General features: G+C 45.7%; 1 protein-coding gene across 6 annotated transcripts in view; it reads left to right on the top strand.

Annotated features, from left to right (window-relative positions):
• Positions 1–22,100, top strand: part of LOC119391221 (ankyrin repeat and KH domain-containing protein 1) — a 204,064-nt gene that overhangs the window by 29,328 nt on the left and 152,636 nt on the right. For all 6 annotated transcript variants that reach the window (XM_049414348.1, XM_037658948.2, XM_049414346.1 and 3 more), the window contains exons 4-8: positions 652–796; positions 8,210–8,443; positions 13,271–13,413; positions 15,048–15,272; positions 16,927–17,083. In XM_049414348.1, coding sequence (XP_049270305.1) covers positions 652–796; positions 8,210–8,443; positions 13,271–13,413; positions 15,048–15,272; positions 16,927–17,083 — 904 coding nt within the window. The remainder of the gene's footprint in view (positions 1–651; positions 797–8,209; positions 8,444–13,270; positions 13,414–15,047; positions 15,273–16,926; positions 17,084–22,100) is intronic.

Here is a 22,100-nt window from a genome sequence, read left to right as displayed (position 1 = left end):
CAACGTGCATGAGCTCGCACGCTACATTCGAAGTCGCAACACAAAGAAACCAGCAGCGTAGGTGTAGCGAGCAGCTGTGGTGGTGGTGGCAGCGCGAACCGTCCCGTCGTCTGTGTGTTCCACTTTTAGTAGACACTGGATGCGCCGGTGGCCCAAGCGCTTCCGCCGACTAGTGCCACCTAGCCACTTCCCCCTCATTCACTGTCATCATGATCATGTTCTGCTGCAGTTGTTCATTCGGTTTCGGTTTCTCCAAAACTTCGGTTCCGCCATCAGTTATGGCAAGGAGTGCTTGAGCCTCCAGGCCGCCGAGATTGCGTGACTCAAAGCATGGAGTCCCGATAGCCCTCTCTGGAGTTGTCCGAGTTAACCGGTGCACGGCTAAATCCCTCCGAATTAACGAGCATTTGACACCATTGAAGTATACACAGTTTTGCCAGGACCGCACCGCGAGTCCGAGTTAACGAGATCCAGATAAACGAGGTTTTACTGTACTAAGCAAGTTTCATCAAAATCAATCAAGAATTAAAAAAATAAAAATAAAAAGCAGTGTTTTTTCAAGCAATTTCTGTTTACCAAGATTCTGCTGTATTCTGAAACGAGAAGATGGAGAGTCTTTGTGCTCCGATTGATGTTTCACCTATTCTGCAGTTGCTGCTGGCGATGCGTGCCAACGTGGAGGACCGAGGCCTCAAGGATATGACCCCGCTGATGGAGGCGGCCACTGCGGGCCACACTGACATCGTCAAGCTGCTTATAGAGCATGGAGCCGATGTCAATGCGCAAACAGCACAGGGTATATATGAGGTCCTCTTTATTTTAATGATTCCCAAGCAGCTGCGCATAGAAAATATGAAAAAAAAAAATTTCTTCACAGCCCACAACTTTTGTGGAGGTACTTCTGTTTGGTGAATTTTTTCCAAATGCAACTGGAAAGGGAAGAGCCGCTTTCCCAGAGTTGCCCGAAAGTTCCGACAGCACTCGTAAATTTCATGAGTGCTCGCAGTGTAGCCATGTTACAAGACCCATGTCGTCAATTGGGATGCACACTACCATGCATGCATCCTGATTGTAAGTAAAGGCAGTTATCATAAGTCGACTGTAACAACAAAATTAGTGTAGTCACTGGACTATTTGTCCTCAGTAGTCATCTTCAAGCCTGCTTTCTTCATGGACTTCGATGCCCAGGCCCAGCCCACTTTCGAGTGTGACCTCAGTATCAGACGCAGGCTTCTTGTTTGATTGTTTCTTATGTCACTAGTAGAGACTGATCGTGTAGTTCAGTCACTTATACTGTGAGCTCCAAAAGGCATGCTGACTTTGGCCCGCAAAGACATCAGTTCTCAGCCTCCCATGTAAAAATTTGTTTACAGTGCAGTTGCCGCTGCCGCACCACATGTTCAGGAAGTCCAAAGTTGTGTCCCATTGCGCAGCTAGCATTGTGCAGTATGGAAACCAGCAGCCCTCTTGAATGGTGCTGCAAATGAGTGCTGAAAGGTTTTTGGGCCCAGAGCACTTGTGACAATGAGGCATGATAAAGCCCAAGAGTAGTGCGCAGCTGTCAAAAGAAAAGTTTGAAAGAGCCAAAAGAGAAGCTCTTCCATCAACTATAAGTAGCCCCCGGACAAATTGCCGCTGTTCGCTCTCAAGAGTACCGTTGCTGATTGGAACAATGGCTCTTCCATCAACAATTGACACTCCCACAAGATCCGTGACAGTGCACACAGTAAACGTTGGAAAAAAACAAAATTCTTCTGAACGAGCTTGTGAAGTAACCATATCCTACAGGTAGAGCCGGAAAGGTAATATAGTGTTGTAACCATAGAGTTTCCTACAATATTTATTAAAAGGAACTGTGGTATTGCGATAATTCAGCCACCATGGAAATGATGGGTAGTACATAGACTTGCCTAGTCATTGTGCTTGTGGCTTCGAACGCACTTCTGACTTTGTTGTTGTGTTTTGGCTTTTGTGTAAGGTAAAAGAATGGCTCTTTGTTAAATCCCTGAGCTGATTTGAATTGGTGAGCCTAAAAGGGTCGAGTGGGGAAGTTGGACCGCTGAATTTTTTTTAATATTTAACACTTTTGAAAATTAAAGAGCCACACGAAGCCAAAAGGATGAAGCTTATAGGCAAATCCATGTGCTACCCATCATTTCCATGCTGGCTGAAGCACCATGCATCGCAGCTCCCTTAGACACTAGCTCCAGATTTCCCTCTATGTATTATTATAAAACTGTATGGTTGTAACTATGCTGTAGGGTCCTTGATTTCTTGTTTGTCTTGCTGCGTGCGACTGATGGTTCACATTTCGGTTCCGGTTGTAAATTGACCTCCCAACTGGGGACTTTCAAATTTGAATAAAAGAGGTTGGCCTATAATTGTGTAAGTACAATGTGTACACATTTATGAAATGGATTATAGTCACCACAGAAGTAATCTGGTTGCTTATTGGCATTATAATGACTTTTCTTCAGTACTCCTTGAATGTGGTCAGCTGCAGTGACACACTTGCTAGCTGAATCAGTTTCCTGGTGCTTTTTTTTTTAGTCCTTGTGCTGCAAAACAAGAACTCAAATATACCTCTGTCAAAATTACTGCTTTGCTGTGCCCTCAGCAAAAAAAAGGGGGTGGGTGGGTGAATGCTCAATGAGCGTTTGGTCAGAGAGGTGCTCGTGCATAGGCAGTAAAGCTTTATGCACATATGGTGGTAAGTTATGGTGATAAGGCGGCTCCTTTGCTGCAGCAGCACGATTCTGGGCTTGTTGAGCACAGGCTGTGATTTTAGGCAGTATTACTTGACGTTGTAAGATGTTATGTGGCCATTATTGCCTTCTCTGTCACCTCTATGTCTCCTTTATATGACTTTAGAATCCAATCATAATAGGTGAACTTAATTTCGTGAAAAGGTCTGCAGTTGGCTTCCCCTTGCCACCAAGGTTCCTACATCAGTTCATTTATGTGTTGAGGCTAAATTGTACTTGGCTGTGCCCATGTGCTTTTTAACATGGTTGACAAATTCATCCTTTTCAATTTTTATGCAGCCATACGCATTTCCTTGTTCACTACATGAAATGTATGGCTGTCCCCATCGCAGAGCACAGTTGTGTGCTGCAGTACCGTTCCAACACTGCTGCGGTATTGTTAGACTGGGCGTGGACCTCCACCGCAAATTTGATCGTTCTCGACAATTTTTATACTGGGTGCGAGCAAGGCCCAAAGGAGAATGACCCCACCTACCAAACTTTGGAAGCCAGCCACTTAAGCCAAAAGACACAGAGGAAAAAAGACTGGAGATGAAAGTGCAGACAGCCTTGATTCTTTTTGGAAGGTCGCTGGAAAAATATAACATGTGTTCACTATTAAGGGGGGACGCGGGGATCAAATCGCGAAAAATGGCAAAAAAATCGATTTTCTGAAAATCACATTTTCAGTTTCTGTAGCCCTTTTTCTATCTAATTCCAAAATATCTTCGCTGAAAACCACGTAGAAGTGCTATTAAAAATTGTTGCGCCCGCTGAGGTGGCGAAAATTATCGCGGAAATCGCAAAAAAGAAAGCGTTTTTCAAAAAATTATAGCTCCGTAACGGCACGACCGAGCACCACCATCTAGGGCTCGTCTGAAAGAGCATTTCTCCGTCTTCAAATTCCCCGCCTCAGCTGGCTCCTCCATTTAAAAACAAGCGCACAAAAAGCAAACGTTTAAAGGTCGTTTCGAGGTCCCCGATTGGCCGCGGCCGCCATGATGCTCCAGCGCGCCTCGCCATTGGTCCGATGGTCGCTCCCGGTGTGCGTCGTCTGCGGCTTCCGCGTTGCGGGGTCACGGCTGTCGAAAATCACGCGAATTACTGAAGCGTTCGCACTCGTTTTGTGTTCGCTGGTCGACGATAATTACGCGTTAGCAGCTGCACCCGGAAGCTCGTTCCTCAGACCGTGCATCAGACTGCGATAGCCCGACGCGCTCTTCGCGAACATCGCAGAAGCACGTCTCGGTCCTGTATTGCGTTCACTCATCGGACCCGCGGTTAGAAGTTCTGCCCGTCGGCATCTCGGACCTCGTGACGAAGACCACCGCGGGATGACTTTTTGTGCTCGTGATCGAACATGACTAACTTTGAAACATCGGGCACCGCGGCAGCGCACACCGCGACCGTGCTTACTGCTCGGAGTCGTGGCTAGGCCTAACTACGTTGGCGCCGACGAATTCGAACTTGGGAAGAACATCGTGCTAGCAGACATGCGAAAGCGAACAATCCGCAATGCGCTTTGTTGCAAGCAACTAATGATATCGCCCGTTGGCAGCTCGGAATCGCTGATCGGCATTTGGCGCATCGGCAGCTGCGCCGCGGACCCCACGGCTACGGCCGCTCGATCTCCCCAAGTTCGTCGCACAGCGGTCGCTCGAAGCACCGCGACAATTTCGCGCGTCGGCGCCCCAAAATGCGAGGCCAAGCATATTGCACGCCGATGTTTCATCGCTGCGGCCTGGCATATTGCGCATCGCCACCAAATGCCGCCACCCAGCATATCGGGCACCGACTTCCCGAACCCCGCGGCCGAGCACTTCGCGGGGAAATAAGCACTCAGTGGTGATGTAATTTAGGCGCGCTTCAAGCCGTGCATGGTATCGCAGCAAGCTTTTGTGAATGCACTGAAATAATGAAAGCCTCGCCAATTACCATTACCACGACCGGGTGAATGATGAAGCGTATCAAGGCGGGGGTGACAAATGAACTTGTGTAAAGGAGTGGACGAATTTTTATCTGCCAAACTCGCTTCATTAAGTACTACTCAGAAAGTTCTGTGCCACCAATGTCGTGGCCATAACTGCCACAGCACACCTAAATTTGCATGCCAGACTTGTAATATGCAAGTCTGGCCATTAAACCTGAAGGCTCACCCTTCGAAGAGCTGACAAAAATAACCAATAAAGAAAAAGGAAAGCACGTAGTGCAGAAAAATGAAAGATCAAGGACATAAGAAAACCCCTGCAAGCAAAGACACTAAATATTACAGCCCCAGGGCATTTTGATTTACATGTAGTGGCTGGGCAACTTTAGGGCCCGTTTTCTCAGAAGTGTGTTTTGACCCGACTGTCCCGCTTGCAGAAAGCGTAGCACGACTATGGCTTGATGGATTTTCATGAGGTCTGTTGCATTGTATTCCCTAGTCAATTCTCTATGCTATGACATTCCTATATTTTTTAATTACTCTCGTTTTTTTACTCTTTAGCTAATTTGACATGACAATAACGAATGCATTATGCAAGCATGGATGTAATGTTCAGTGTAAAAAAAAATCGGGGTAATAAAAATATTTGGAGAATGTCATAGCATGAACCATTCCTATGGCTAAAATATAAGGGCAACTTTGGGCTTTTACCATGTTTTGTTGTCATGCCAGGCTTTCTGCAAGTTTGGTATAACACTGATGCAAGTAAAAATTTATAATGTCAAAACTGCTGGAGCTATCTTAATGAAACTTTGTAAATAGTCATTCAGTGCACTTCCCAATAAGCATGCCAAATTTCATTGTTCTACGACAAAAAATAAAGAATTTCAGCCTCGATCCCCACCTCCCCCCTTAAGACCAGGCTGCTCCTTTGAGGGAAGTGGGCTAGTAAGGGCGTAGGGCAGCACAGCATTCGATATACTGTATTTACTCATGTAATGAATGCATTTTTTTTCTTTCCCCGAAAAACCATAGCAAGTTTGGGGGGTGCATCTATTATGCGAGTAAATACGGTATCAAATGTTGAGGTCAACGACATTTTGATACAGTGGAACCCATTTATAGCGATCCCAGATGTAACGATCTATCGGTTATAACAACCACATTTCAGTGCACTTAGGTTTTCTTATGCTACCCATTGAAACTGTGTCCACATATAGCGCACATTTTTCAAAGCCCTCTACTTTCACAATGAACATTTCGGACATGGTCACAGCAAAAATATGGCGCATGCAAAGCAAAAAAAAAAAAAAGTTAAAACAAGCATTCTTACGCATGAGAGAGGTGCACGCTTGCGCACCCCGCTCCAGTTTACTCACGACTAAGGTATCCTAGATCGGTGAGCACCGCACGCAGATTTCAGACGCTGTGGGCGAGGGCGCCGGCCTTTCAGATATTTCTACAGTGGCAGAATGAAGTGAGGTAAAAAGAAATAGGAGGCAGCATCAAGCCTTGCAGTCAACTTTCACGCGGCAGCCTTCTCTGATGCCGTTTTTTACAGCTACAACCGCCTTCGATGAACCAAACAATGCCTTGGAACGCAAGAAACAACCGTGATAACTTTTCATAGCATAAAAGTTCACAGCGCCTCTCAGCTAGTCTACGCCACAATGTGCCACAAAGGGTATTCCGTCTTTTCGGTAATGGTAGAGACCGGTTGATCAATGATTACTGCTTATTCTGCGCGATTGTGGCGATGCCTTCATGGATAAGCATAAGAAAATAGCGAAGGCGAGGTGGCGGCCAGCGATACACTCAATATACATGCCACTATGACTTATCGCCGACATCCTTATCACAGTCATCTGCAGCTATCTGCTTGGCTGCGCATGTGGCAAAAACTGTGGTTGACGGTGGTACAAGTGCGTCATGCTGCCATTTGCAAGTTCGCTGCCGCCGCATTGTGCAAGACCGCTTTAGTGCGCATCGCTTTGTAGAAACAAAAGTAGCTCGCTGGTGTTGAGCGGCGCGGGCACCGAGAAATTTCGATGCACTCACAGCGAGCGTATACTACATGCTTTATTAGGCGACAACCTAACCGTGCTGTGCCTCGTCGTGCAGGACCGCGCGGAGATGTAGGGTGTGGGTTGCTTACAAAATGCTTGTCTTCGCTGCGTTGAATGAACAGGCTACTCTTCGCACCCGTGCACGGTCCGGAGTGAAGCAGGCACGAAGAACACACAAACGCACGCATACGGTATACAGCAAGCAGCTGGGCTGTGACGGCGTGAGCCAAGTAGGCGATGCGCTGCATGCACCTAGCCAGGGATGATCAGCTCCACGTGGCGGTATCACGCTTTAGTGAAACGGTGTCAGTTCATTGCAAGGCACTTGGGAGTAAGCAGTGGGTGTCGCTTCACGAAGAGAGAAGGCTTAACTTGTCATCGGAGGGGTTGTTGAAACTTCTTAATAAAAATGCGAAGAAAAAAAAAGAACTGCTTGGCCACTAAGTCCATGTTTTTAAGGGCAAGTCCATATACAATTAACTACTGATAAAACAACCACCTTTCGTGGCACTTTCGAGTTCGTTATAAATGGGTTCGACTGTATACGCCTCGTACAGCGTACACATTCGAATGGGATTTCTAAGGGGATGTTACCGCCGTTCGATATACCAAATCAGTTGATGTAGCTGGGATCACCTGAGTAGAATCTTGTCCATGACATCTTACATTTACTTTGAGATCCTCAAAGGGCTTTTGAAAGAAATGCTAGCTAGTGATGGAGCCCACTGCAATTGCCGAATGTCGTGGCAAATGGCATGTTCTCGTTGTACATTTTCCAGTGACATTTTTTTCTCACATTCTAGTGACTGTGAAAAAGAAAAAAAAGAGGGCATACACTGAAACCTCATTATAACGAACATGGATATAACGAATTATCGGTTATAACGAAGTAAATGAAGAATAGTCTTGTCATAGCTACAGTGTTACAAATAAACGTTTATAACGAATTTTCGGATATAATGAAGTTATTCTCGTGGCAGATGCGACTTTGTTATAATGAGGTTTGAGTGTATTTTGGTGTGTCATTCTGTTTCTCATCTATAATCATGTGTCTCACGTGCCTTTCCTTGTATTGTCAGCGTGTGCGCTATCAGCATGGCATAGCATTCTTGATAGGAAAGTGGCGAGCACAGTTTTCCTGAAAGGAAGCATAAGCAAGTCAGATGGTAATAGTTGAGGGACAAAAGGACTCCCCAAAGGGAGTCCTTTTGCTGTCTTGCATTGAAATGCATATTGGCTGCAATTGTAGTGCTTCACTACACTGATTTGGAGCATTTAATTTTCAATTCCATTTGCCACTTAAAAGAGGCTTGTTGGTTGGTGCTGTTGTAGCCAGCCTATCCATACACAAGCTCGGTTCTTTCGCGGAGATCTCCCTTTTACGGAGTCGGATGCAGAGATTGCGAACTGCATAAAACTACACGGGAATATCTGAAAGAGTAGTCCCCAAAACAAAGCACCATGCTGTGCAGGGCACACGCCGCTGATGTTTGCCTGCCTGGGGGGCCATGAGGCTGCGGCTCGAGCCCTGGTGGAGGCGGGCGCAAACCTTGAGGAGCACAATGAGAACGGCCACACACCCCTCATGGAGGCTGCCTCTGCCGGGCACGTGTCGACTGCCCGTGTCCTTGTGGCTGCTGGCGCCTCCATAAACACCCACTCCAATGAGTTCAAGGAGTCTGCGCTCACACTCGCCTGCTACAAGGGTATGCTGGCTCGATCACCTATTCACCCGCTTCCTAACCTTGGTGGTGCAGGTGAACATGACTGCGAGGAGTGTCTTCAGGAAGCTGAGGTAGCCACAGTGCCTGTTGACCAGTGACAGGATGGAAGTGCTCTTAGATTTGTGCCATGCCGTCGGTTATTTGGTGGTAGGACACTAAAGGCCAAGAACAATTTATGTTAGAGTGTTAGATTACTGCCTGAGAACATCTAAAATGTCAATATTATCTGCAACAGCGCTTTAGTGATAGGGAAAGGTAAATGCAGCCCATGATTTGCACCACCTGTGGGACATTCGAGCACCAACCCATTGACGTGGTATTCAATATAATTAGTCACTGGTACTCAAACTACCCGTAATAAAAATATCATTGCAGTACATTACAAGGCTCTACAAAATACTACTTCGTTTCTGTTCGATTAATGGGGAAAAAAGAACTTTTTGACATCACCCTTGAAAATGATGCAGGAGGTCAAACAAAAGGTTTTGCTTTTGTACTACCGAGACGTGACGGGCTCAGCTCTGCTTGACCAGTCACGTCTCGGTAGTACTTTTGTTGTTGCGTAGTGTGGCACAGGCTTTGCTTCCTTGTGAAACTCGCTCTAACTGTACGTTAGAAAAAATGGCACATTCATGTGATGTCGTTGGATGCCTGAATTGTGTACGTGGCTTGACTAAGAGCAGCTGCAGCACTGAAACAGACGTGACTTACCACTGGGTGCCTCTTAGGGAACCACTACACTTGAAGTGCCTTAGTGCTGTACCTCTGCAACAGTAAGGTAAACTGGAAAATCTACTCGTGTGCTAGTTGCACTTACATGCAGAGGGTTACGAAACCAAGTGTAACATAATATTAATGAGAACTAACAGACAATATTGTCAAGGAAAGTATAGGGGGTGTACTTTCTCCACATTTATATTCTAAATACTGCGGATAACACCCCCTATACTTTCCTTGGTGTTATTGTCTGTTAGTTCTCATTAATATTCTGTCTATCAAAGAAAAAAAAAACGAGCCCTTAAGAGTCATCTCCTTTCCTTCAAGTGTAACATAAGCAAGTCTCGTAATGTGCCCTTCACAGCACTGCTTTCCTGTAGCGCTGTTCTGTCGGTCTTGTTAGGATGCTGCACTCCCATGTCAGGGAAATGGACAAATTAAGGGGAGACGCGGGTCGAAAAGTCGCGGTTTTCCGAAAAAAATCTGTTTTTTTTTTTTTTCGGCTGTATTGTCATACTTGGACTATAATCTTTTATTTCTGAAAATATCAAGCTCAAATTCGCACGAGAAATTATCTAAAAAGGCTTCCGAGTGAGAAGCGGTGACACGAGAAATGCGCAAATGTCGCGAAAAAATGGTGTAGTTTGCGTCCTTCTGTTGCGAAAATGACGCGGTGCCCGCCATTTGCAATCCTGCCCGCATGCAGCGTAAAGCTGTCTTCTCCACAATACACCAGGGGTTAGTCTCGTATGTTCACGCAGAATAAAGAAAAAACGAGAAAAACAACGCATACGTCGAGCGTTTTGAATTTCGCGGCACGCAGCGCGAGGCCGCCATTGGACGGCGGCGCGCTCCACCCTCTCCTCCCTCCCATCTCCCCGGCAAAAGAACGAAGCCTCAAACGACGCGACCGAGTTGTTCTGCGTTTCTTCAGTATTTTCATGCCATGGCAAGCCCTAAAAAGCGCAGTTCTGATGTTCGAAAGTTCAGGACTCGCCACAAGCATCGAGGGAAACGGCGTCGGACGCTTCCCAAAGCGACAGCAATGGACGATGCCCCCGACGCTCCGATATTGGATAGGCCTAACGCCGACACCGAACCCCGCGACAGTGGTTGTGAAATTGACGCTGCTGTGGAATTTATCAGTGCATCCCAAAAGAAGATTGGATTCTTTGAGAGTGAGCCTAGACTTGTAGGTGCTCCTACTGTCAACACGATGCTTTGCGAAATCGGCGCGCTCACGGCACTTGTGGCGGGTTTGGCATGCCACCCTTGCCGCGAACGGAAGCTCGGCGTCCGAGAGGTGGCTGGAAAGCGCAGACTTTCGGCATTCCTCGAACTGTGTTGTGAAAATTCCGATTGCCCTGAGTCTACACTTTCGTCCACGCACACGTGGAGGCGGATTGTGGCCCAATTTGATGTAAATAGTGTTTTTTCTGATAAATGCCAACGTTTCAAACTTTCAAACTTGTTTTTCTCATTTTCATTTTTTTCAACAATTTCACGTTTTGCGGGCAGCCTTTTATAAACTTATATTTATTGTATAGTAACGAAACTTGGCACACGTATTCTTCAAGACATGTAGAATGCAAATATCTACTTGAAATTGCAATATCTATCAGCATTACTTGTGAAAATATTCGGTTACTGTTTCAAAGGAGACTGAAAATAATCAGTTACAGAGTACAATTTTTTTTTATTAGTTCTATTAGCTCTGTGGAATAATCTGGATAGATATTGGCACTCTACAGTCTACAAAGAGTCTAATAAGATTCAACACAATGATTTTACTGAAAGTTTAGTACATAAAAGAGTTCCCGCAAAAAGTGTAACATTTTGCCATTGTGTATGACATAACTCAACAACTGTAGCAGCTACATGGAAAGTAATGACATATTTGAAATCTGCATGAAAAACTATACATATAACAGAATTTTCAAGTCTCTATTGCAAAAAATTAAAAAAAAAGTTGTTTCGAGGAGCGTCTCCCCTTAAAAAAACTGTTTCGAGGTCTTAAAGCAAAACTGTAGGCTTGTGCGAATATTTGAGCTCTTCAAATATTCGAATTCAGTTCAACACAAATTTAAATTATTGGAAATTTCAAAGTAGTCAAAATAAACGAATGGACAGCTATAAACCGCATGTAACCCCCCCCCCCCTGTAAAGGTGGTTTCACTGCAGTGGAGGGGTGCTATACCGTGAATACACCTATCCAGGGGAAATCCGCACTGCCGCCAAAGCCACACTTCAAGGTTAAATGAACATATTGCCCTTGCATCGATTCATAATTTTTTAAGTTTAAAAGCTTGTTATACCGGCTTATATGCTGTAAGTATAGTAAATTTTAAAACATAACATTTTACAGGTTATCACTTGCATTCTACCGAAAGTCAAATTCTGCTATTCAAAGTTGCTTCCACTTCCCTTTGAATCAAAAAGAATGACATTTGCACAGGCCTTGTTTTTATTTAAAAAAATATTGTGCAGGTTAGTTGGGTCATGACAAATATACTCATTTTTTTATAATATGTGATGATATATACTATTTGAATTCACTTCGAAATTATTTGACCAAATCACTATTCGCTTCGAATTTGCTTCAAACCTAAAATTTACTATTCGCACAAGCCTACAAAACTGTGTTTAAAAATGGCTGGCTCTCTTATAATCACGAGTAGATGTAAGCATAAATTGGCTCCCTGCAAAGCAGATGGGCTGGGGGCCATACTAGCCGCAAACTTACGGGTACAGTGCAAGTTTGCAAGGGCACACCACACCACACCACACCACACCATACTGTGCACTTGTCCACATGGACGCCATTGTTTCTTGTCATTGTGTGGGATAAATCTTGGGCTTTGCATAGCGTACGTGGCTACAAAACTCTCAGACCATTGGTGTCGAAAAGAGCACAGCAACCTTGTCTCAGTGCCAAAAGATGACAATTAAATGTATAGTATCCTGTATCTGCCTTTGGAACATTGCTATTACAAATGACAAATGAAACTTCGGTGTACTAGAATTCACAGCTTCAGTGATGCTAAGAACAAACTTTTAAGAACTCGGAAGCACTGTTTTTTGTGACTTGTTTGGGCAGTAACTAGCGCATGTAATGCGGTCCTGTACAAAGGGTTGGGGGCGAGAGGCTGCATTTTTTAAATCTTTTGGCTGGTTGGCCGGATGTTCTCGTGCGAGTGCCCTGATAACAGCTCTGTATTTGGACTCAAGGTCACTTGAAGGTCACTGACAATGGGAGCTAAAAGCATGTCATGCTTAATAGGAAGGGCTACACATCATCCTTTTGGCTGCTTTTGTGAACCGTCCCAGTTAGTGCCTCGAAGCCAACTGAGTTGTTGGGCGCCTTTCGCATGACTTCTCAGAGGGGATGAACATTGGTCCAACAGGGATCACACAAGTGAAGGTAGCGCACACAGATTTCATGGGATGCATGGGTTGATCGTGTTGTATTTTGTAGGCAGACTGCACCGGCTGCGTAAACACAAGTTCACCAAACACACTCATGGAATGGCTGTGCTTTGGTACTGACACCCGGATCGTATGCAGCTCCCTGACACTGCACAGTGATGCCCAAGTATCAAGAGCTTCATAGTAATTATTCTATCTGCGGAAAACATCACAAAACATGCAAGATAGTCTGGCTAAGCATAAGGAAACAAACGTAACAGGAAGTATTCTAACGCATTTCTGGTGTAGATGCAATGTTCCCTGAGCATGGCAAGTGCTGACTGTCAGGCAGTATAGAGCACGGAGGTGGATGCTATGTCAGACTTACCCTGCTTGGTGGTTTTAATTGCGCTAACATTATGCAAGCCACTAAAGCAAGATATTCTTTGCAACTACATATTTTCTTGGCATGAAGGAAGAATTATAAGGTTTCTTAAGTTGTATTTCAACAATCCACATCAGCTTAACATTTAGCACCAGACATGTATAGTGAAATGACTGTTCTACACCTCTCTGGACACTGCACTGTGGCTGTTCTGTCACCTTCAAGTTAGCTGGTCTAGCTGGCATAGAAGTGGCACGGCTCGAAAAGTTTTTTTCTCTCTTGTGCTGCGCGTGTGTGTGCAGGGCACCTTGAAATGGTACGGTTCCTTCTTGAAGCGGGCGCTGATCAGGAGCACAAGACGGATGAGATGCACACTGCCCTCATGGAGGCCTCCATGGATGGACATGTCGAGGTGGCTCGGTTGCTGTTGGACTCGGGTGCTCAGGTAGGCTGACAGTTGCTCATCTTCAGTTCTCAATGGGGCAGTACAAAAAGTTTTCTGCATTGTGCAGTGCTCAGGTAATCTTTTTTTTTCCCCAGACAGTATTTAGTGGTGAATGTAATTAAAATGCTTATGTGGCCCAACTATATCAAATATAAAGTGTGTAAGGTCCAGATATTCACCTTTTAGGTGCAGTTGTTTTATCAGCCGAATGCCAGTTCTTGCTTGCTCCTGAAAAGTTGTACAGTCGAGCCCGACTATATCGAACCCGTTTATATCAAATTATCCCGTATATCGAACAATTTCTAAACACGGTGAATTTACATTGAGAATATATAGCAAAAGTTACTGTTACATCGAACGAAAATAGCAACGACAACCGATATATCAAACTCCATGCGCCTCAAAAGTGCTCCAGCAAGTTGGCTTTCCCTCGCGGTGGTGGGGAAAACTGCCGGCGCCACCCTAGAAAAAGTGGTTTAGACCCGGTTGTGCACGGGCGAACACCACCCTGCAAGAAATGATCCTGGCCCGCTCGCAGCGCTTACAGCCAATCAGAGGCCGTCGTGCTTTCTCCGAGGCGCGGAGGCGGTAGAAGTGAGCGCCATTTTTTCTTTCTTTATGCTTGTGTGGCTGCTGCTGCTTGTTTTCCTCGAGTCCTCATTCAGCGTGGTCCGTGCTGGTGGTGTTGCCTGTTGGTGCTCTGTGAACTTTATTGGCGTGCTGTCATCATGGCTTGTGCAAAGAGGCAGAATTTGCCGTTCGCCGCGAAACTCGAAATCATAAATCATAAATCGTGGGCAGATGTCACGGAGACGATCCAGAACTGCTTTAGCCATGCCGGCTTCCGCATGCCTGGTGATGACACCCCAAATTCCGATGACAGCACTGAAGACACCGCAGGTGTTTCCGCCGAAGTTTGGAGCGAGCTGGCAGAGTTCCCGGGAGCTATTGACGGATCGACATTCGACGAGTTCGTCAGTGCGGACGATGATATCGCCATCGTGGGTCAGCTACAAGATGAGGACTACGTTGCAGACGTCGTGTTGACCACGAGCCAAAGCAACAGCAATAAGGAAATTGACGATGGCCCATTGCCTACATCCTCCGAAGTGATTAGTGCACTTGCGTTGGTCCGGCGCTATTGCGTGAATGGGGAAGGTTGCGGCCTCAGCTGCTTTGACTCGTTGGACAACGTGGAGGCGTGCGTGCTGTCGCAGGCAGCGAAGTCGTTGACACAGAAGAAAATCCAGGACTATTTTGTTCCAAAGTAGGGCACGCAAGTAAGCCACCATATTAATAAAGTACTTTTCTTATTGTTGTGTGCCTTTGTGTCATTAAATCCTGTAGCGGGCCTATATCGAATTATGCCATATATCGAACTAATAAACGTTTTTTGGCGAGTTCGATATACCCGGGTTCGACTGTACTCAGATGCCATTCGTAAGTTTAGGAAGCCTAAATTGACAAGCATTTAGCCTGGGACTAAGTGGGTTTAGCATCCTCTGTAATGTTTATGTAACAAGTTTTCTTTTGTGGATGGTTGTCAAGTGGTTTATTGAAATGGCAAATGAAGTGTAGTGCATGTAGAAGTGTCTTGTGATTTTGAGGGATTTTGCAATTTCTGTGAATTGTAGGTGAACATGCCGACCGACAGCTTTGAGTCACCATTGACATTGGCAGCCTGCGGGGGCCATGTTGAGCTGGCCATGCTACTCTTGGAGCGAGGTGCCAATATTGAGGAAGTGAATGACGAGGGCTACACACCGCTTATGGAAGCTGCGCGCGAGGGCCATGAAGAAATGGTGGCCCTGCTTCTCTCTCAAGGTGCCGACATCAATGCCCAGACGGAAGAGACGCAGGTCAGTTATCTACCGGTGTTCTCTGCTTTGCACCTGAGGTGGTGTGTGCCAGACATTTACACTTGACAAGGTACACTTGCACTCTGTCCAACTACACTGGTGCAGTGCAACTTGAAAAACATCAATAATTCAAAATCCCATGTAATTAGAATTGCTGTGGTCCCCTTTGCTGATTTAAATTTGACCTGGTAACTTGAAGCGGTGGCCTGCACCAACTCGGTTAATTTGAAGACTTCAGGTGCTGCGGCAATGCTTGATCCTAATTTCGCCGCAAATCCTGTATAACGATGGCTCTTTAGAGTCGTGAGGTGATGCCACGTGGTGATGTGGATGATTCACAGATGATGCAGCCAAGCCTTAGTGCTGCCAGCTGCAAAAACATGTCCATGGTGCAACTTTTGGAGTGCTGAAATGTGCCTCTATGATGAGAACGTGAGCTTCACTGCTAAACTGCCGATGCAGTACGTGCCTGTAGGAAAACTGTCGATCCGCCGTTTGTTTAATGGATCACTTTATGATCAGAAACGGGCTAATCGACACTTTCTCTAAAAATGTCAGAACCGGAATCGTGTATGGAAAGGAAAGTGCAACCCTTATCTGATGGAACAGTGATAGAGAGGAGGTGCTTCTTGCAAGTATGAGATGGGCCGGTGATTATGCCTGACCAAAAAATTTGAAACGCATTGTGCAGTGTCGTACCACATCAGCAGTTAATCTACCTTTCTCAAAGCAGCGCCTTTGTGCCGCAAGCGTTTTCAGGCGGTCTGTACCTGTTTTTCGGGCAAAACGAAGCGTCACTGCCTAAATTTTTAGTTTTTCAATTACACTATGGTTTTACATGGTTCCCTCAAAGTGGCGTAATTGGGGTTCCACTGTATCAGTCTGAAACAGTCAATTTCTTGCGTTCCATGTGTGCATTCGAAGTGAGGGGAATGTAGGGGTGCAACAGCTGTGCCAATTGCGCCAATTTGATACAATTTCTTATTTTTGCGCCAAGCTGAGCCAAAACCATGAAATTTAATGAAATTGCTCGCGCTGCATCAAAATGCTCGACCAGCTTCAAAATTTTCTGCGCAAATTTTAGCGAGAAATGGAGGCCGCATTGGTCATCTGCAGTGGGGGCATCATCCAATACAGACGCGCAGACCCTAACCCTAACCCCCCCCCCCCCCCCACGAAAGAACAGAAATATGTCAGTTTCACTGCACGGATGAAACAGTGAATGCGATAGCAACAAATTGTAATGTTATACGAAGTGAGGCTGACAGGAAACTCTTATGTATCCAATCTCGCGTAACACTACGAAACATTGGTGTAAAAGAATACGGCCGCTCCAGGGAAAGATGCTCTTCCTGCAGAGTGTCTTGTAGGGTGGCTCAACACACTGCTTTTATTGAAATAGCAGTGTTAGCATGCACTGTGTACGAGTTACCTTACGTTGAATGGCTTATACGTATTTTTGTTTTCTTTTCTAAAAGTAAGCCTTCTTTGTTATACTGCGCCAAATTTGGGATTTCGTGCTTAAAGATTCAGGTTTTTTTTTCGTAACCTGCTCCAAATTTAGATTTTTGTGCTCCAAAAATTGCTCCAAATCCAATTTCGGCTGTTGCGCCCCCGGGAATGACTGACCCATTAGTCGTCTTTGTGGCTGCAGGAGACTGCTCTCACACTGGCCTGCTGTGGGGGCTTTCTGGAAGTTGCCGACTTCCTGCTCAAGGCAGGCGCCCAGTTGGAGCTGGGCGCCAGCACTCCGCTCATGGAGGCTGCCCAGGAAGGGCACCTAGAGCTGCTTCGGTACCTCATCAATGCTGGTAAGGAAGATTTCCTCAGTGAGGCTGTCGTCAGACCCTTTCCACATTTTTAAAGCTAGCTGCTCAGTATGGCAGGTGCTGAAGTGTCTAACTATGCTGAAATTCAAACTTCTACGTCCTGCTACATTAAACCAAAATATGGCAAGTCAGTGTCCACCCTGTCCGGAAGAGTATGCACCATGCAACTACTCATCCTAGTATTGAAAGGGGCTTATGAACAGCAAACTTTTGCCAGATTGCTGTTTGCACTAAAGGGAGTTTGTTGCCTGTCCTGGAGGGTTAATTTATTTTGGGCCACAAACATGCAATAATACAAATGATTTTGTCATAAAAAGGGTTACGTTGTGAAAAACAGTTGGTGTCTGGTGTCTGGTGTGCTCGTTTAAGTTGGTGTTGGAGTCTGGTGTGCTCGTTTAAGGGGGGACCCTGCTTCAGAGACATATTTTTTATATTTTAGTACACTTTTATGATATAACTTTTGCAGCTTCTGTCTTTTTATGTCCTGATTTCAAATATGCAATTATTTTTCTATTACAATATGCTGTTTTAAAAATATCAAATATCTCAGGTATATTGTTGGGAGCAAGATCTATTTATAAATTGAGAGAGTTATAAAGCAAATCGGCATATTAACACTTTCGTGACCGCGGAAAAGTCAGTTGTTTTTGGCTAGTCCAGGAAATATTTTTTTTCTGCCACAGAATATACTTGATGCTAAAGTGTAGGGTATCAAATGATAGAGGAAGAATTGGTCTTTCCAACAGTATTAATTTCAAACAACGGATTTATTTCGAGTACCGTATTTACTCGAATCTAACGCGCACCTTTTTTCCGGCAAAACGAGTCTAAAAATCGCATGCGCGTTAGAATCGAGTACCGAAAAAAAAAAAAAGAAACTCGGTTATCATATTGCCATCGGCATTTCAAAATGGCCGCCTCCTACGCGCCTCGGCCATTTCTGCTTATTGTTTCAGTTCGTACGTGTGCTGAGGAGATTGTCATCCCGTTCTGCGTTCGCATCGACGGTATGGAAGTGCAGACTCCAAATACTCGACGAGTGCACCACGATGCCGCATTTAAAAGAATAGTTATTACATGTGCAGAGACGGACGGAAATCGGGCCGCATCGCGGTCGTTCGGAGTTCCCGAAACGTGCGTGCGAGACTGGCGCAAACAGAAGCAGAAGATTTTTTACAGCAAAGCTTCACGAAAAGGTTTCAGCGGACCAAAGCAGGGCCGGTTTCCCGAAATCAAAGAGCGTTGACAGCGACGAGGACTGATCCATTACACGACTCGTATCGCCGCCGTAGTGGTGACAGTTTTAGCGGCAAGGCCCGCTTTTTAAAAAAAATTATCAAAAAAAATGCATCAAAAAGAAAGATTCATGAAAACATCAATGCTACTCTGCAAAGGTTAAACATTAAAAAAAATCGAAATATACGTTTTGAACGCAAAGCCCTTGTAGAATAATAGTGGAAATATAAGCTCTGTAAGTACAAAGATTATTTACATAAATACAAGAATATAGGCACTAGTGCCTATCATGCCACCGCGCGATGCAGGTTCTCGACGCGGTGAAACAAAGGCTGGCTGCGCATGTTTCGGGGAAAAAAAATTTTTTCTGTTCAACTTTCCCAGCATAGTTTGCAGTTCTGGTATTTTTTAATTTTCCTGTGTATTTGTTGAAATGAACAGTGTAGCCTGTTCCAAATCTGCAAAAATCCATAATTGTACCCTCATTTGACCTCTTTCTCGCTCGTATACTGCCGAATACCATACCGACCTTCACATTTCACCATTTTCTCACCCACTGAAAGGTTCCGACGGGGTTAAAAGATGGCGTAGAAAAATCGTTCATGTGTTGCAATAGAGAAGACACGTGGTGAAGATTTTCGTGGGATGCGACGGTCGTCTTCTCCAGACCAGAGACACTCAAGAAGCCTTGAACCTTTTCCGTGGCATCACTGACGGTGGACGAAGGCCTGGAAATATGTGTCGTCGACACCAACACCAATGCAAGCGCGGGACTTGAACGATTACCATGTACACATGGAGTGAGACAAACTTGCTCATCTTCTCTTCAGTAACCTCCCTCCATGGATCCGTCCCTCTCACTGTATGTTGGCTTTTCGAAAGTATGCATCCACGCATACTTATCTGTGTGGTTGCATATCTCTCTGACGACTTCTGCGGTAAAAAACAACACAGAAAGACGACGACGCGCAGCACACCGGAGCGTTGGGTCAATGTCGGCTCCGCGCCGTCTTCGCGAAGAGAATTGCACTCTTTCTGCAGCCGCCGCCAAATGGTCCCGCCCGAATGAAGTTAACACCTTTCAGATAACAGCTGTTATTTTAAGAACGCACCGGATACGTTTAAATCGACGCGCGGCAGCGATAAAACGACCCGAGGAGAAGACGAAACTTAACGGCAGATAGCTGCTGATGTTCCGGGGAGGTTTGACGCACTTTCGCCGTCCGTACTGAAGCCTGGCGAATCGAAGTCGTCTTCCGTGTCTGTGGTGCTACCATCATCCAGAGATTCCCGCTCATATTACGGGGAGACTCTGGTCTTCTAAAAAAAACTTTTGTTTATTGTCATATTCAAATGAAATTTTCAGGCAGTGTATATTTTAACCTGCTATAAACAGATATGCAATTCATTTTTTCTTAGCTCAAGTAGTTTTTGAGATATTAAATAAATAATGAATGATCAAATTGCCCAATTGTTCTGCAATTTAATCATTGAATATTTTAGAAAACTTGATATGGCCATATTCTAGAACAATCAAGGATCACAACTAAACCATTACTGTAATTTTAGCTATATTTTTATAAAAGTTATTGCCATCTGTAATGTAATGGTTGGGAACATGAAAATTTTTATCAGTTTTATCAGCATATAAAAAATTTTCTCTTGACCAAGTCCATAATTTAGCAGTATTATTGTGTATAGGAACTCATAAGCTTTCAATTGCAACAAGAATCATTCAAAACTGATCACAAGATCAAAAGATACTGTGGGCAACAGTATAGCACATAGGCGAAAAACGGATTTTGAGAAAACTCGGAAAGAAGTTTGAAGACTTGGTATAGGTTTCTTCTTGCTACTAAAAAGCAACAGATGGAAGTCCTTTTCGCTCTAGAAGCCACCAGGCACATAATCACTATCATTTTCTTTCACACGCCTCCTCTTCATGGCATTCCTGAAGTTTTCTGCTTTGGTATGCTTCTTGTCACATGCCGCTAGCCGCCGCTGGTCCTTTTCTAGACACCTTTCAACATCTGTGCTGCCTTGACTCAAATGCAGCTCCTTCAAAATGGCCTCAGAGGCATGTTTCTTTCCGGCATTGAACCGGGCGACTGCTTCCGCAACAGCAGTTTCAACTGTGAAGAGCGAGGCGTGTTTGGTTTTTGGCACAAGCGACCAGATTACTGAATGGAGGCTCTCATTTGAATTCTGAGTTTTGCCTCGTTGACAGCGCTCCAACAGCTTCCGATCAGAGAGGCGAGTGTACACTGGGAGGAGGGCTTCAGCAACGTATTCAGGGAGGTTGTACCGGTGCTTGGGAGGAGCCTGCTGCCTTGCCACTGCCTTGTTGTGTGCACACCATGATTCTTCACCTTTTGGGCACCGTGAATGTTGTGGCTTTGTATCTGTGGAAGTCACATGATAGTACGTGGCAAGGACAGCATTCTCCATCTCATCAATGTTTCCCTGGTGTGCCTTGAGTGCCCAGCCATAATAATTCGTAAGCTTTGTAACAAGCTCAGCAGTGAGCTTGCCTTTGCCACCGAGGCTTGGCTGACCTTCCCCTTTGCTCTTCTGCAAGAGGTTTCTCAGTGCAGCACCCATTCGTTTATGAATGTGATTAACACAATCCTCCTTTTCGATGGGCACAAAGCCATACACTTTCTCCTCCTGAAGGCTGTTGAAAGCGCGGCTATCTCCGTCGCACAACATCGTTGTGTAACGCAGTCCATGTTTTTCAAGGGACCGGCCAAACAGAATTTTGGCAGCCTCCACCTCCATTTGGCCAGGCTTGCTCGAAGAGTTTTTTTTGGCACTTATGACGAGCTCGCCACTCACTGTATCGTGGGTCACCGTCCTTGGGGCCGATTTCGCAACCCAAACAGAAGTTCGATAGAACTTTGAAGTCCAGCACGTATCCCGAAAAGAGTTCGATCACAGTTCCCACACAAATGTGTGACAGGTGTCCACGAGTGAGCCAAGTCCCGTCAAATGAAACTGCGATATTGCTGGGGTTCCCGAAGTTCAGTTCGGAATAGATGGCCTTCACAGCTGTCGCGCACTCACTCATGACGCCCGCGGATGCGTTCACGGCGGCAGGGTTCATCTTTGTTTTTACGTAGTTTTGGTAGGTTTTGTTGTGCATACCGCGACGAGAAACGTTCAGCGCCGAGAAAATGTCGTTTAGCACGGTCTGCCCATTTCCCGTGCTCATAACTGCCCGAGCAGCAAGCACATTCACTTCGAATGGGTTGCAGGTCGCATTCCCCCCTGCTCTCGGCGAGCTCCATCCGGTGCTGACATCTCCACAGACGGCACAGTTCACCACTATTTTAACTGCCACTCCGTACTCACGGTCACCTCTTGAAACGTTCAAAGGGCCGGAGCAGAATTCGCATTTCGCGCACCGAAGCAGTTGGTTCAGCAGCGGTAGGCTTAGCAGCGTAAACTCGGTGCCGCACCCCGCCGCTTCCGGGGAATCTCCGATAAGCGACTGCTTTCGGCGCGTAGCTGATAATGAAGAAAGCTTCTGGCGTTGCGCTTCCGCGCGATGCTCAATCGCCACTTTCTCAGCTTCTGAAACAAGGAGCGTGTCAACGCGCATTGTCCTCGACGTGTCGTCGGCCACAGGCATCGCTTGCGCGGCTGCAGCTTCGGTGGATGTCGTACACCCGCTGGCGCATGTCGCAGAGCTCGTCGCCGTCGATCCACTCGATGCTGCTTTAGGTATCCGAGACCGACGCTTGCGTTTTTTGCCGTAGGCATG

The sequence above is a fragment of the Rhipicephalus sanguineus genome, chromosome 1, assembly GCF_013339695.2.
Source record: "Rhipicephalus sanguineus isolate Rsan-2018 chromosome 1, BIME_Rsan_1.4, whole genome shotgun sequence".
Taxonomy (NCBI): domain Eukaryota; kingdom Metazoa; phylum Arthropoda; class Arachnida; order Ixodida; family Ixodidae; genus Rhipicephalus; species Rhipicephalus sanguineus.
The sequence above is the reverse complement of the archived record's forward strand: the minus strand, read 5'-3'. Positions and strand labels throughout refer to the sequence as shown.